Source organism: Lepisosteus platostomus, chromosome 11, assembly GCF_059453375.1.
Source record: "Lepisosteus platostomus isolate fLepPlt1 chromosome 11, fLepPlt1.hap1, whole genome shotgun sequence".
Taxonomy (NCBI): Eukaryota; Metazoa; Chordata; class Actinopteri; order Semionotiformes; family Lepisosteidae; genus Lepisosteus; species Lepisosteus platostomus.
In genome coordinates, this window is record NC_142621.1 from 45,912,674 (window position 1) to 45,929,113 (window position 16,440).

General features: G+C 44.0%; 1 protein-coding gene across 2 annotated transcripts in view; it reads left to right on the plus strand.

Annotated features, from left to right (window-relative positions):
• The first annotated feature begins 6,594 nt into the window (after nucleotides 1-6,594).
• septin9a (septin 9a) overlaps nucleotides 6,595-16,440 on the plus strand; it is a 95,242-nt gene continuing 85,396 nt past the window's right edge. The window contains exon 1 of one of the 2 annotated variants that reach the window (XM_088600041.1): nucleotides 6,595-6,969. In XM_088600041.1, coding sequence (XP_088456167.1) covers nucleotides 6,948-6,969 — 22 coding nt within the window. In that variant the 5' untranslated portion in view covers nucleotides 6,595-6,947. The remainder of the gene's footprint in view (nucleotides 6,970-16,440) is intronic. The other variant, XM_088600044.1, reaches the window with a different exon arrangement.

The window sequence follows — 16,440 nt, forward strand, 5'->3', positions numbered from 1 at the left end:
TAATGGACCAAAAGTGACTGACATGTCAGTGTTTAACCAGCCAGGCAACATGCTGATTGGTAATGACAGCGGCTGCAGAATTACAGATGGAGCACAGGACAATGAGATCCACATACGACAAACACTCTTGTAACTGCACTGCTGTGGGCGCGTAGTGACACAGCTTTTTATTTTCTTTGCTGCTCAAAACAGTTCCAGACAAATGCTTTTGGATAATATAGCACCTCCTACTACAAGAGCAGACGTAACAGTGCAAAGCAGCCTGTAATAGTACAGACAGCGCTGCGTCAAGCAGGACATGTTATGTAACTGAGATAAACATCACCCTAATGGGGCAAATTATAACTTAAAAAAAACATAATTGCAAGTCCTGCCAGATGTTTTTCTAAACTTTTTTACAACAACAAATGTTTGCTGTAACTTCGCATTTGGCTGCTGAAAAGATACTGGACTGTCTTCTGCGGTTTCGAGGTGTTGTTTGTTAGACACTAACACCTTTTTGTGCTGCTGTCTTTCTCTGGCGGAGCCACCGTGGAATGGATATTCAGGTTAGGGCTTTGCTGAAAGGCGATGATTTCACATCCACAACCTGTGAACAGCAGTTGCAGCTTCTTTACACCTTCTAACATCTTGGTCGTTCTAAATGTTTTGCCATTTGCTAAAGATAAACAAGGATTTAAACAAAACGCAACTTCTACATGTCCACTAGCACAGAAATTAAAGGGCTGTGTTTGTGTTTTTTAGTATTAAAATGAAAAGTAAACTGAAAACACTGATTTAAATTCACCAAAGCTGACGGATGAACCAATGCCTGGGCTTCAAATCTGACAGGAGGGCTCGGCTTACTTTACTTCTTTGGTCTAACGTCTTTAGGGAATCTCTGTGTAAATATTATATGCCAATTACAGGGTTTTTTCCCAGTGATGTCTATTAATGATTAATGAATAAGCAAATCATTGATTGATTGATTGATTCATTAATTGGATTACCACTTTTCATCCCCACGTATTGTAAAAGAGGGGGCTGACTTTGTACATCACTGAAGTGCAGCCCCACCTGGTGAGACACTGCAGCCATTCTGCAACAGCAGAGCAGGTGGAGGAGAGAGGAACAATTCAGCAATTCAGCGAAGGGGGAACTCCTAGGCAGGTGAGGCCGTGCAAGCCCAAATACCACTTCTACATTGTATCCAAAGGACGACACCTCCTACAGCACAGGGCCCCCAGTCTCAGCACCACCCATTGGCCCACCTACCCCACCGACAGCAGTGAGCTTGTTTTCCCTGGAGTTCTCCCAGGGACCTGGAATCAGCTTCTGGCGGCTGACAGCAGAAGGCTCCAAAGAGTTTGCGCAGCTGTTGAATTCATAGCTCAGTCACTGCGAAAACGTCTTCAAAATGCTTTCATTTGATTAAGTACATGTTCGCATATAGACTCACGCTTGCATATAGACTCACGCTCCATGCATTCTTATTTTATAAATACATTTATTTTAAAACGCATTTATTTATACACATTTATTTATGAATTCATGAGCACACCTCCATGCAACTCCCATGAGATTCTGCAACGACACTAAAAAAGAGCCCAAGTTTTAATAGGTTGTATGTTGTTTTTTTGTGGTTGTTTCTACATGCTGGTTTTACACAGGTCACGTCCTTAACTTTACCGCTGTAAAACTCTGTGAGGGATATTTGTTTTCAGGTTTTACCACAACATCTGCACAACAGGCATTGGTTGAAACATTTCTCTGAAAAGTTAAAATAAATTGGTTAACTGACACAAGAGAAATATAGTAATACTTCAGACATATCTGTTTCCAAGAATGATAAAACAGCACACGTGTTCATTACAGCTGAACTTTAGTTTTGCTTTGAACGAACTCTTCTCTAAAGAACGGCCTTAGGCAAAGATGACACAAATAAGACGTAATACCAGCAATTACCACAGGAGGGTATCTAAACACTATTAATACAGTACTGCTGTATTCCCTCAATATTCAATACATATAGGTTTTTATCATTTTTAAATTTTATGCATAATTTTCATATTTTATTTATTCGCTGGGTGTTTTAAGCAAATACTATTTTACATTTTTTTATCAATTTACCTCATCCTCCTCCAAAACTATGAAACGAGTTCACTAAGCTCCTACCTGTGTGCAAAATATCCATCGCATTCACTTTATGAAACACTGGATAACATTGTAAACTGTAAACAAAACACTAGATTAAACCTTTCCGATCACTGCCTCACCTCTTGGCGTGGTGGCCTTTACCAAAAAAAAAGAAAAAGGATGTTTACACGGACAAAGCCTTCTTGGCTCCACAGTCGAAAGGTTGTGTTTTCTTTCTTCTCTTTTCAGCAGGGAATAAACCTGTTACTTGTTCCTTTGCTGACGCGGGTACCCACCTGAACTGCTTCTATAGAGCCATGTCGCCTTGGGCTGCACACAGAGGAGACAATTAAAAAAGCACAGAAGACTGTGGGAAAGACAGAGCGGAGACGTTTTCACCGGGGGCAAAAGATGCAAAGCAGCAGAGCAGGGCTGTCAAGCGCTGGCGTGGCGAGAACACGGGCTTCCCCGGCCGGCGACCCGCTCCACCTCGGACCCTGGTGCTCGGAACAGGGCGCAGCGGGGTGTCCGTGCTCAGCGGCTGTAGGCCAGGGCCGGGGGCGCCTGAAATTCTGAGGGGGGCGGCGATATTTCGGTTGAAACGGAGCCGTTGCAACTACCCAAGTGAAATCTCGCAGCCATGCCGCTGATGGGTGCTTCATGACAGAAGATAGCGACGAGCCATCTGGTATTTAGCGATGAAGTACAGTTTCAAGTTCATCAGCAATCTCGCGATTATTAGTGCCTGGAGCGACAAAATATCATAGGCGCTCACTTTTGCAGCTATATCGACAGTAACGAGGTTCTGAATCGTTAAGAAAAAAAAAACAGTTTTAAAGCAAACAGAAAGCACTAACTTCTATCACCACAATCCTAGTTATATAACGATTCAGACTCAGAGTTTTTACCCCCGCACTATCAAACTATTAAACTCCCAGCCTCTCTCACCTACGATCTGAACCCTCACAGTGCCTTCTCTCTTCATCAAATCCCAAACACACATTGAAATCTACCTCTACCTCACATGCCTAAAAGTTCACTCCCCATAATTTTCTATCCTTTATTTCATTCTGTTGTATCATGAATGATTTTGCACAACTGATGTTGTTTTGCACATTACCTGTTATCTCTGTCTTTCTTTTCTTATACAATTGTATTGTTGTTTTATTTGGACTACTTATCTTCTGAGAGCTAGCTAAATAGCATTTCGTTATACCATATACCTGAGTATGAGTATAATGACAATAAACTTGAACTTGAAATGCAAGTATTAGGATAAACTACTGCAAGGAATCGGTCCACCTGAGCAAACAAGATCGTAATAATGTCGACACCCACTAACAACGACACTATGTAATACAGTAGGTGCCGTTCCTGGACGGATAGCCCATCAGACAGGCCGATGCAGTAACTGTGAATGCGCGGTTAGTGTAGTTATCTGACCGTTGACAAAGTACAACTGTTTTTAGGGCGCAAGTTAAGGAAGCGAAAGTGTTCAAACATCCTGTTGTCCAAAACCGAGGGGGGGACAGTTCAGTTGAGGAGGCGACGCCCCCTTTAGCCCCCCAATGGCGCCGGGTCTGGTCCGGGCTCCCTGCGACCGGGCTGAGGCGCGGTGCTGGTTCTGAGCGGGCCGGAGTCCACTGGCTTGCCGGTGCTGGTTCCGCGGCTGCTCAGGTATCTGCTGCTGTTTTGTTTTGTTTTTTAGCTCATGATTTTCAAATTGGACTTCCTTGAATTCGCTTTCGGCTCCAACTACCATTGACAGGAGATGTTTAAAGGTTAGCAAGTGCAGTGGCAATGGCGACATTTTAGAAGCTGAAAGCAGTTAAAGTAGGTGTATCCAAGCATATAATTAGACCTGTTAAAGGCTCGGTTAAGCAAGCAAGTGTGCAGATTAAAGGGTGCCGACACTGGGGTCAACGGGTGAACAGAACTGGGGCGCTCTCAGTTTGCGTGACAGTAGTCGAGGCCAGGGAACATTTTACAATGATTCTAATTGTCCCCTTCTTTTGATTCCCACTGCAAAAAAATCCTTCTTAAAGATCACCATGGTAAATTTGTGTTTTACTGTCCTGTGGTTTTGCAGCGCTCACATTGCATTTAAGCTTAGTGTTGCCTGGTCTTCCTTAGTTAGCGAAGGGCTTTGCAGCGCCTCTCTGTGCTTTACCACACTTTTAACAGCAGACATTCAAGCGAGAAAAACTGCAGAGAGTCGCCCGTCACGTCCTGTGGATGCAGCGCCCGGCGATGAAAGACGTCAAGAGCTCAAAAGAGCTGGTGTTAGCTGCAGCTTTTAAGAGCCTCCATCGCTTGGGGGAGGGGAGGAGGTGTTCTGGGGGGGGGGGACAGTTCTTGGGGAAAGGGGGAGAGGCCATGAACAACTCTGCACATCAGCACTATGATCAGTGTGCAGCATAATTGATATTTTGTAATATATATGTAACTGATATATATCAGCAGCAGCCATATCACCCTGCAACTCCCAGTTAGCAGCCTACTGAAGGTGTGAGCCTGGCCAGTACCTGGATGGGAGACTCCTGGGAAAAAATAAAGTTGCTCCTGGAAGGGGTGTTAGTGTGGCCAGCAGGGGGTGCTCACCCTGAGGTCCATGTGGGTCCTAATGCCCCACTATAGTGACAGGGATGCTATACTGTAAAAAGGTGCTGTCCTTTGGATGGGACATAAAATTGAGGTCCTGACTCACAGGGTGTTTCTCGAGAGGAGTAGGGGCGTTCTGACCTTTTCAACCTATTTTTTTCTGGTCCTTACCAATCATGGCCTCCTAATACTCCCCATCTCTGAACTGGCTTCATCACTCTGCTCTCTTCCCCACTGAGAGCTGATGTGTGGTGGGCGTTCTGGCACACTATGGCTGCCATCGCATCATCCAGGTGGGGCTGCACACTGGTGGTGGTGGAGGGGATCCCAATTACCTGTAAAGCGCTTTGAGTGGAGTCTCCAGAAAAGCGCTATGTAAATGTACGCAACTATTATTATTATTAATGATAATTTCTCATAAATGTGATGCAGGGTGAGAAAAGAGGAAGGAGAGGAACCTCAATGAATCCGGGGAACGTGACCACCAGTTCGCCTGTCTCAGCTCTGCACTCGACACTGACAGGGCTTTCCAGGCAGAAGGCTCATGGTCGATACAGGGGATCACGACCTCAAAACCTTCTTGCGCAGCGTTTCTGCAGCTGCGTGTGACCTTTGATGCAGCGCTTTCCCAGCGCCGAAGAGAGCGTGCCTGAGTTTGCGTGCCTGCTGTGGTACAGATGGCGTGGGCGTCCGTGAGCGTTCATCAGTCGCTGTGCTGGACCAGCACTGCAGAGCTCCCCGTCAGACTTGGTCAGAGGCCACCGGCTTTGAGTCGGCGAACTCCTTTGTAAGGCATGAGCACCGCCGCAGCAGGCTCTTTTTAAGTGGCTCTTTATGCAATTGCTGAGGACAGGAAATGTCTTCTAACTATAAGCCCCTGCTACTGCAGACCCCAGCCTCCTGCGAGATAGGTCTTTAAACTTTCCACTGCGCTAGGGTTGTCATGTAGGCATCTGATACTGTATGCAATTTCATTTCCCAGTGATGAATGAAACCCTTAAAAAGTTTTCCACATTCACGTTCCTTCTGAAACGTGAATGCAGACTCACGCAGAGAGCTGAATTAAAATGTTACAGAAATCAGTTTTTTGGGGGTATTGCACTTTAACTGGATGAAGTCTTTACAATTTGAATTGTCCCAATTTTGAATTTGTACTAATCCCAACATCTTTTTGGTAAGGTCATAGTCCCATAAACTGTGGTATATTTGAATTATATCAGGTAGGGATACCATTCTGTTCCAAGCTTTGACACTTATGAAAGAAAACGAAACTGTGTACCTTTTGTGGTTGTGTACTATAATATCAATTATATATAATATCAATGAACTATGTTATAAAGTACCTTTAAAAAACAATGATCTCAAAACTTTTTACAAGACATAGAAAGTACATATCTCAGTACACAGCAGATGTAGAAGATAAAACTATCACCACAAATAGTTTCTGAATATTTTCATGGTAGTTTTTTATAAGCGGTCGATGTGGCCGGGAGACCCCGATTTTTGGGGGGATGGTGTTCCAGGGTTTCGAGGTACAGCAACAACGGGCCCTGTCAACCACGCAGCGTAGAGAGACTTAATTTATCATCCCATCTCCCTAAACACACATTTCAAAGAGTCCAGTCTCCGCAGAAGGCAGAACAGACAGTCGGATCGTTACAGAAGAGGTCGCGCATTCAAACGTACAGTACGTGAAGTCTGGAATGTTTTCCAAGCAGCAACATTCTTCCAGACGAGTGTGTGTACAGCCCCAAAGCCCAAGCGTGTATCTGCTGAGGTGTGGTCCGTTTGTTTGAATGGCAGCTTCGTGAAGAGGAAAATAAGTCAATGATTAATCAAGCTTTTTCCTCTTTACAGAAGTGAAGGAGTGTACCTGCAGGGCAGCTAGCGTGGCATAGCGCCTTGATTCCATAAGGAGCGTGATTGTATAGGAACAGCCCACGCTGGAAAAAACTGTGGGACCTGCAGGTGCTCCTAATGAGAGTGAAAGGAAACAGTGACGAGGATAAGGAATAGCAGCAGCTCCTGCAGGAACAGCGATCGACTTCAGGGAGCGGTCTGTGTGAAATTATTAACATCCACGATCTACCTGTATGGGAATGACGCCGAAGTCGAGCTGGTAGTCTCGAAGGATTTTAACTGGAGCTTTTTAACGGCAGAGGAGAGGGGGGAAAGTCGACTTAGTGGGCTAGCCCCGTTTTCCAGTCTTCCCGTAAAAAAAAAGAGGAAAAATGAGGCGAACGGGATATTCAGGTATGTCGGATTTTTTATTGCAACTTTCCCATAAAATCGTTTAACTCTTGGTTGACTTCTGAGAGAGGTAGGAGAGAGGAGCTACATGGTTTTTTTTTAAAAGACGAGTGCTGTACGAACACCAATAATTAGATTTGCTTACATGATCTACCGTACCAAGCAATTGCAAAAACTCTCCCCCCTCGCTTCTTCAGGTGAGTATAAACGGAGGGAAGCCCTACTGTGTGGACACAGTATAAAAATATTGAACAGTTTTGTTAAAACCATTTCTCAACTACAGTTTTCATTAAGTGTTTTTTGACTGTGATAGTCACAGCACTCTTTACTTTGTGCGTGGAGTTTGGAGGTCTCCTCCCCAGTCCGGTGGAAAAGGGGGTTAATATTTGCAGAGAGGCGCGGACTTCAACCTTGGAGTAAAATCAGGCGAGTTAAAGTTATCTGACCGTGTGCGGTCTGGTTTCGCACCTCCTGAAGAAATATATAATAAATGTTTACTATTTTTAGACGGTTAAGTAGCACATACACTGGAACAGAAAGGTAGCGTGTGTATTTTAACGCGAAAGCCACGAACTGAGTCGGAAACTGGGCTTTTCTTCATGTGGTGTTAGTATTCACAAATGGTTTAACACAAGCACGCCATCAGCGCCACCTTTTTTTCTGCAAAGAATGAAGTACTGTACACCTGAAAAATGTAACAGGTCTAAGCATGTTCGACTTATTTTGCTGTTGCTGTGCCTAAGTCATTGTTCGTTAATTTTACGGTTTATGCGGTAGCTTAAGGAACAAACGAAAGATTTACAAAGTAGAGGAGGCCCGTCAGATCCATTTATCTCGTTTGGTAGTTAGTAGCGAATTGATGCAAGAATCATATCCACCCATTTCATGAAAGAATCGAGGGCTCCAAGGACATGTTTGGGCATATTGTTCCAGACTCCCACAACCCTTTGTGTAAAGAAAGGCCTCCTGTTTTCATTTTTAAAGCGCTTCCACGTAGCTGTAAATTAAAAGCCCAATAAAAGGTGATCAGGTAACATTGAAATTGTGGAGACAGTTTTTTAAAGAATAAAGGCCACTGTGTTAAACAGTCTTCTGATCAAAACGACAAGGTGTGAAATGTTTCAAAGCCTCTAGTAACAGCAAAACCTGCTGTAAGTGATTTATAGCACAGTTGGCAATTTGTTGTAGCAGCAGTTTGCCAGAATTTGTGAAATAAGTTGACAAACAAGTTGTCCGGGTTGGAAAGTTCCCTTAATAGTGTGCAGTTTAAAAAAAAAGTGCAATTATATTCCTATTTTTTTCCTCTTTGTACAGACCTGTAGTAAAGAACTTCACTGTTTATCTTTAGAAAATCTGAGGTCAACACATCACAGCTCACAAGTGGTCACGCCTGGGCTAACAGACTAACACCCAGACTGATACAGTATAAAAATACACACTCGCAGTGCTAAATAATGTTGGATTAGTGGGTAAAATATCACCTTAAATTATTACAATGATAAACACTTTATAGAAATGAGCAAATGTGAACTGTGTTTGGGGTTACCAATAAGTTTTAATATGCAGAAATATTGCCCCCTAAGACACTGATTTATTATTATACTGTATTTTTATTGCATGATTGTTTATTAGTTTTTTTTCAATGCTCTGGCCTGGATTGTTCCATTGGAAAAGTGTTACACACAGAGCTGAGCAGTATCTCTGCTCTGCAGACACACGGTCCTGATTTCCACATTACAGGATACCCATCTATTCTCCTTAAAACAAGGACTAGATTGGCACTGCAGATCGTCCACACGCAGGGGTTAAACAGATTATGTAGGCCGTTCACCTACCTCATATATGTTTACTTGTAATATATTATTAGCGTATACATGTTTTAATTTCCTCCTGGTTGTTTTTTCTGCGGTAGGATCTATGTGGTCTGTCTCTCTGCCCAATCCATGATTCTACTGGTTTCTTTTGCATTGCCTGCTCTGCGACTGCATGCACAGGGTGCCATCTGACAAGTTAAAGAAAGTCACACCGCAGCTATTTCCTGCTCTTCTGAGCAGCAGAGAAGCACCAAAGAGCCTCACTCCAGGGACTGTGACTTCTAATCTGTGGCCATTGTACTAGGTTAACGGTGCGCTTAACAGTGTCCTGCTTGCCGCACGATTGAGCAACCAGGCTGCGGCCGCCTGTGCCCTGCTTCACTGTACAGCCCTGGCCTTGCCCGAGTCCCCACTGGTCGTGATCCGCGTTTGTCGCCTGTCTGTTTTTCCGCAAAACAAGTTGCAACTCAAAGACGCGGCGCCTGAAGCCACACTCTTTCTACTCCCCAGTCGATACAGGCTTAACTCCGAGCTTCACAGCAAGGGAGGAAGATCGCCTTCGGTTCTCTCCACATACCGTCGCCACGTGCCGCTTTCAGACCCATCCAATGTTTTGGAAGCTGCCCCATGTTTGGGCTGGCGTCCTACCCAGGGTGTACCCCACCTTGCGGCCGTTGCTTGCCGGGACAGGCGCCGGCTCCCCGGTGACCCCAGATTAGACGGTTAGAAAATGGAAGGATAGTTTATCCCAAAGGAATCTAGAGCGTTGCCACCACTGAAGGCCACCACCCATCCGGGCACGGCGGACCAGCTGGAGGAAGACACTGCTCTTCCTGGACTTTAGGGAGGCCAGATTGTACCAGCCCAGAGGCAGTCAGTCCTTTGAGGTCACACACCTGCTGTGATAATCATCTTTATTGATCACGTAGTCAGGACCTCAGTTCAACATCCCTGGGACCATTAAACAAGGTTTATCAGTGTCCCTGGTCACCACACTGAGGCAGGAGCTTGGAGTTCCAATGCCACCTACTAACAAGCTGGTTCTGCTTAGAGGTGTCCTATCCCAGTGCTGCGTGACCTGTGCTGAGCTTCTGAGTGTGTTGCAACACTGGATGAGCTCAGGAGAAGTTAATTCTCTTAACGTCATTTATTAAAATAAGGCAGATGTTTGCATATTTGCATTCTATTTCTCAATGTGTGCATTTTTTTCAGAATTTTACACTGTTCCTATTGTCATGTGATTTGTTTACAGCTTTTTAATCTTATGCAAGCATCTTCCAGAAAATATGTCTATGGTTTGTGGTTTCAACCTTACTATTTACACTGTCAACCATCAATGAATTAGTGTACAGTATATTTCCCATCCTTTGCTTTCTAGCTGTAGAAAGTGGTAACTTTCCTAGAGGTTCTTGCTGCAAAACCTTTGATATTGTGCCTCATCTGGTACTGCAGACTCAGCCTTCTTGCTTTCTTCCCTGTAAACCATTACTTTTTGTAAGTCAATGGTTAACTCACCAAAGAGATAAGTAAACAGGAGGAAAGAGCCTGACCTCACAGGTAGGAGAGATCAAAAGGTATTTATAGATTCTTTTTGCCTTGCTCAAACCTCTAAAAGCTAACTGCCCAGCTGCTTGGTAAATAAAGTATTTAATAACTAAGGGCACAGACATCGGATTCCCCTGCACTGCATGGTATAAACAGCCAATAATGAAATGTCCCCAATGTACAGCACAGTGAAATTGTCATTTTCTCCAGCGCAGGTGTTATTTTCCTTCCTTCATGCATTAAGGACGCTCTTATGCTCAAAGGAGAATTCTCAGCTCCAGCCTTTGGGTGTTCTTTATCAGAAGAAATGGCTTGGATTCCCTTATCGTCCTGATCCCTTTTGGTTTGCTTTGCTGTGTTTCTGCAGGCAGCCATCTTGAATTGACCTAAATTTCTGCATAGTCTGTGTTGGAAGCAGAAAACTCCCGTCAGGAGTCACAGGAGATTGAGCTGCATTCCCACTTCTTCTTAGTATGATCCAGCAGTTTTTAATGTTGGAATGATCGCGGCAGCTGGTTCTGAGGCGTTTGCAGTTGTGGGAAAGAGAGTTGAGAGTAGTATAATCCTGGCCTTTTCTTATTCATCATGTTCCTCATGTGGTGTTAAAATGGCCTATTCCTTTCTTTATGTTTTGATAAAGACCTTTCTGCTGATATCTGTCCAGCAGACCTGGAAGTGACTGAGGCTTGTGACCCCAGGAGGTTGCAACACTGTCGGCCAACCCCAGCTCTGTTAGAAGAACTGCGGTTTTGGAGGCGGAGGTCAGACGCATACCTGAGCTCTGTGGTTCATGGGAAAGCAGTACTTGTCAGACCATTCTGTGTAGAGCGTGTTATCAGAAGACCCCTCTGGAATGCACTGATAATAACCATTTCTGAGAGGTGTGAAGTAATACAGAACTCTTCTACTTGAGGAAAGAAAAATGTTGACATTATCCTAGCAGGGTCCACACAGGCAGGGGGTATAATTTTACAGACGGTGGAATGAAAGGTCAAGTTTGCCCAATAGTTATTTTTAGTTGTTCCTTTACCAAACCTACTTTTAAAATTGAAAACCACCCCACCCAGCTCTGAAGAAGGGAAAAACCTATCCCATTCCCGTCTTGGCACCAGTAACAGAAAAAACAAATGAATTTTCTAACGCGTGTCTTGAGTAAAGCCTCTTCTCTTGAAGGGAGCAATCAGGGTCTTGAGGAGTGACCTGGGATCTGTGATCTGCTCTTGGATAATTGCGCATTGCTGCACATGCTTGATCAAAAACCACATAAAACTGGAGTAATTAGTAACTGATTGGCTAATTACCATTATCCTGCTCATAATCGATTGCAGCTGAATGGTTATCCTCATCAAGTTTTAACAACTCTTCACCACAAAAAACTAACTTTGGCTACAATGGCCAAATACAGTGCCTGTTCACTTTTCAGATGTTATGGTATTAATTAACTCCATACAAGGTGCATTCTGTTTGCCTGTTAGCCATTTAATTGCTTTGCACTATCAGGCATCTGATGCAGTGAAAAACATCACTTTAAAAACATAAATGATGAAGGACTAAAGAGCACTATTTCATACTTATTATTAAAACGTCCTTGACAGTTATTTACTTTTGCGGTTGCACTAATTGTTGACTTTCTGTATAGCTATGAGTCAGGAAGGAGACTGTCAGGTATGGTCTTGTCAGGAGGGAATGCACATCTATAAATCTAGGAGTGACCTCCTGCCATTCAGTTTTCCACTGCCCTTTCACAATAATTCACGGCAATGCTGTTAAATTCTCAACTGTAATGAGTCTAATAAAACACGATTGTCTTGATGAATGTAGGGGAAGGGTGATCTCTTCACTCACAGCCCTGCCCTGCTACTTAAACAGAGATCAGCCTGTCAGGCAAACAAGGCTGGGTTAAGTGGGTGGAGAGAAGAGCACTGCTAAGCTTCCTCTGACTTTATTTGTTCTGCTCAGTCATACAGAATAAATCACACATGCTGTGAAAGGAGTAGGTTTGTTCTCCAATTCAGAAGAGCTTAGTGTTCAACAGGTTTGTAATGAGGAAGCCTCAGTGAGAAACCAGGCAAGATGGCTTTTTTTTTAAAGCATTCATTCATGAAGATTGCTATTTCTGCAACAGAGTGTAGACAATGCACTTGGAACATGGTTGTTTTGATAAGGTGTGGATGTCAGTGAGGCTCCCTTGTCCCTGTTAAACCTACATCATGTTCTTCCTGTTAGCCTATGCAATGCTGTAAGAGCTGGAACCAAATCATTCAACTGATTCAATGTAGACATGGTCACATTTCAGCAGCTGAGATGGAGCTTCAGACTCTTAACAGCAATGAGGTTCTTCAGGCCCCTAGTTTCGTCAACTGTCTCTGAGAGCAAATGCCAGCAGCTATATCACCCTGCAACACGGAACTGGCAGCCCACTGAAGCTCAGCAGGTGTGAGCCTGGGTGGGAGACCTCCTGGGAAAAACTTAAGGTTGCTGCTGGAAGAGGTGTTAGTGGGACCAGTCGAGAATGTTCACCCTGTGGTGTGTTTGAGTCCTAAGGCCCCAGTATAGTAATGGGGACACTGTAGTGCAATTTCTTCAAAACAGGGGTGATGGTGTGTCCTGGCCGAATTTCCCCCTGGCCTTTACCAATAATGGCCTCCTAATAATCCCAGTCTCTGAACTGGCTTCATCACTCTGCTCTCCTCCCCACTGAGAGCTGGTGTGTGGCGTGCAGACTGGTGCACTATGGCTGCCGTCGCATCATCCAGGTGGGGCTGCACACTGGTGGTGGTGGAGGGGATCCCCATGACCTGTAAAGCGCTTTGAGTGGAGTGTCCAGAAATACTATGTGCTATATAAGAGTAAGGAATATAATTATAATAAACGTTTTGTTTCATTGTAAACCGCCCTGTTTTTCTGCAGCAGTAATCATACTATTTTACGCTGTTTTGAGAGATCTGGGGCCAGATAAGCGTATCGGATCCAATCGGGGCGAGCGGCTGACTGGACCGTAAGGCCTCTGCCGGGCCCTGAGTGACCGCAGCAGCAGAGGAACAGATTGAGGTCATTGCTCACACAGCCTTGACGCTGCCTTGCCTGGTTTGCACTGTGCTCAAAGGTGTCACTCGCTAAAGAAGCGGGAAAGGAAAAAAGAGTACCATTGCCCAAAGCAAACATGTGAATCAGAAATTACCCGTGAAACTGTGTTATTTTCACAGCTGCTTCGTGGACCATTCTTAGAGTGTGACGTATTTTTTTGCTCTCTTCATGGGATCTTCTGAACTTCTTTTGGACTTCCGTTTGAGTATTTCTTGATACGCGCGGTAGTTCTTCAGAGTACTTCAGAATATTGTGGACCTCTCCCGTATTTGCAGCCTCTGATGTGCTGAAAGTAGATAGAACTTCTTATGTCTTTGCTGAAGCTGTGTACTCCCACACAGTGATAACTGCTGGGATACATCTTGCACTGAAATACCCGAGTAATCAAGACGTTCAGTGCCATCTCCCTGTGTCCCTCTTGTCCGAACAGCAGTGAAGGGAATGAGAAGGAAGCAGCACTCCTCTTTGCAGACAAGTTTTGAACAATCCATGATTAGACAGGAAAAATCAGATCCTTTTCATATTCTTAATTCTGAATATCTTCCCTCTAATGTTTTAGGTTTCCCAAACGTAGATCAAATTGATATAAATATTCTTATTTTCCTTATTTGTTAAAGCAGTTAAAACAAATAAATGGCAAGGGTAAATGCAGTTGTGTCAGTATAAACCAATTATGCTGTAACAAACTATGTATGTGTAATGTGTCATGACTATGTTGTAACAAGTTATGTACAGTATGTGCAATGTATTTAGATATACAGAAGCACTGTGTCTCCAAAACTTTTCCCCTAGGGGATAATAAAAGTTTAAGTTATCCTATCTTTGCTTCTGATCTTTGTATTTTTGTCAGATGTGACCAGTCAAGAAAGGTTACTCTCAGATTTTTAGTGTTAGTGTGTTGAACTCACTGATCCCTTGAAGCGAAGTGCAGGGCAGGCCTAAAAAAATAGTGGGATACAATTTAGGGCAGCATGAAAGTAAACAATACACCATTCAGCTCATCTGCTGCAGTCATGCCAGTCACACCACGCCCCAGCCACGCCCCCTGCCACGCCCACTCCCACATGGTCCTGCTTCTTTCTTTTTACAGCCCTGGGCTCTGCTACTGTGACAGGGTGGGACTCTCTTCACCTGATCACATCTAGCCCCTCTCCTCTCTGTCCAGTGTATCATTAACAACGGCCTTGAGTCCTTGAAATCTGCAGACTGCTATTAACACCTGTGTTGAAAAAAGCCCGTTCTTAGTAATGACAATCCTTCCAAATATGTTCTTTTATTGCTAAAATTCTGGAATGGATGGTTGCAGCTCAGTTGCAGTTTCATCTTTATCTGAGCCGTTATAATCGCGGTCTGGACAAGGATGGTGTTGAAACCATCCTTACCACCCTTAGTACTTTTGTCTCTATGTGACTTAATATTAATTTCTATCTGGTCTATAGTACAACTTGTGATACTGTTATGCCCATACATGTGTTGGAAATTGTTTTGGTGTCACTGGTTTTTTGCTTCATTGGTCTGGCTCCTGTGTGGGTAAATCACAGTAAAATCATAGTAAGAGCATTGTTGATGGCAGACAGGCATTGTTTTAAAAGTGGTACACTGTACCAACTGCAGAACAGCAGTAGAGCAAAGTTAAATGGAACACTTTAAGCTCTTTGCAAATGCAGGGCTAATTTACATGCCAAGGCAAGTGCAAAAGACCACTTCTCTGAACTGCCTCTTCTCAGTACACACCTTTTCAAGCAGAGCACTAAGGTGGGTTACTGTAGCCCAGGCGTCTGGAAGTCTTGAGGGGCTGGGCAACTACACCTTTGTCCCCTCTGACCTGCGTAGGTGCAGGCTCAGGAATGCTTTGCCCAGCCTCCCGGTGTCGCTGAGCTCCTTCCTGTGTGTCCTGTGCTCTGCAGTCTTTGTGTGTGAGCTCAGCTCCCTGGTCTGTGGCTGAGCCTCTCTGTAGGGATGACTCACGCTGTAATCTCCTGAGAGAAGGACAAGCACATTGCTAATTGAAGGGGGGATCTTCTTAAACAAATATACAGAACAAAACCTTTCAAAAAAGCAGTGACAGGAACCATTTATGAGATCACACTCTCCCGCCCCCTCTGCTTCTCAAGAAAAACACTCCTGCTGTGGCTCATTTCTTTTCGGTTACCGCACACAGACCTACCTACTTGAACAAACTCAGCCTGCATCTCCAGCTCTCCTGGTTTCAAAATAGATTGCACTAACTGTACGTTTTCTTAGTTTTTATAGTGTTTAAAATTCGTAAGATAGTCTGTTTATACTACTTTTGACTTTTGTCAGGGAACGTGCCCTCCTATATAAAAAAAAATGGACTGAGCTTTACGGTTTAGCTTTGCTCCGTATAATCTATCCCGTGTTTTGTAAACATTCATTCTCTCCTGGATGGAAGAGAAGTGTCGCTCATGGCCTCAGAAGCAGCGCCTGAGCTTCCAGCTGACCAGTGCATATCTGCAGCGGATCAGCTGTGTAAATGGGACACAAGAATATGATGGGTGTGGCTTCCGTTCATAAAGGAGAGGAAACAGTTGATTAAAACCTGTTACCCCTGACGTTTACCTCTAAACAGTCAAGACAGCGGCGTGGCACTTTTCCAGGCTTGTGTTTGTTTTGCCAACTGTTATAAACACAGAGGGCTGCTCAGGATGACACGCTTTGTAATGTGTGAACTAGCCACGTCTGTTTGGAACTCCAAGCAGCCTACGGTAAACCTCTTTTGTTAATCATGTAACAGAATAAATATTCATATTGTGTTTTCTTCAATCCAGCTAAAGCCTAAAGTATTAAATCAAAATTTTGGCCTGCCCAGTGATCACAAATAGCTCAAGGTTCTTCCTTGGTCAGAGGCTTCTGATTTATCGTTTGTTTAAAACCTGGTTGATGTGGATCTCAGTAATTCTGCTGTCACCACATTGCTGTTTCGTACCGAAGCACGTAAACTGTTCTTTGCCTGTAGAGCGATGTTTGATGAGCCTTACACAGGTGAAGATATTAATTTCAGTGAAAT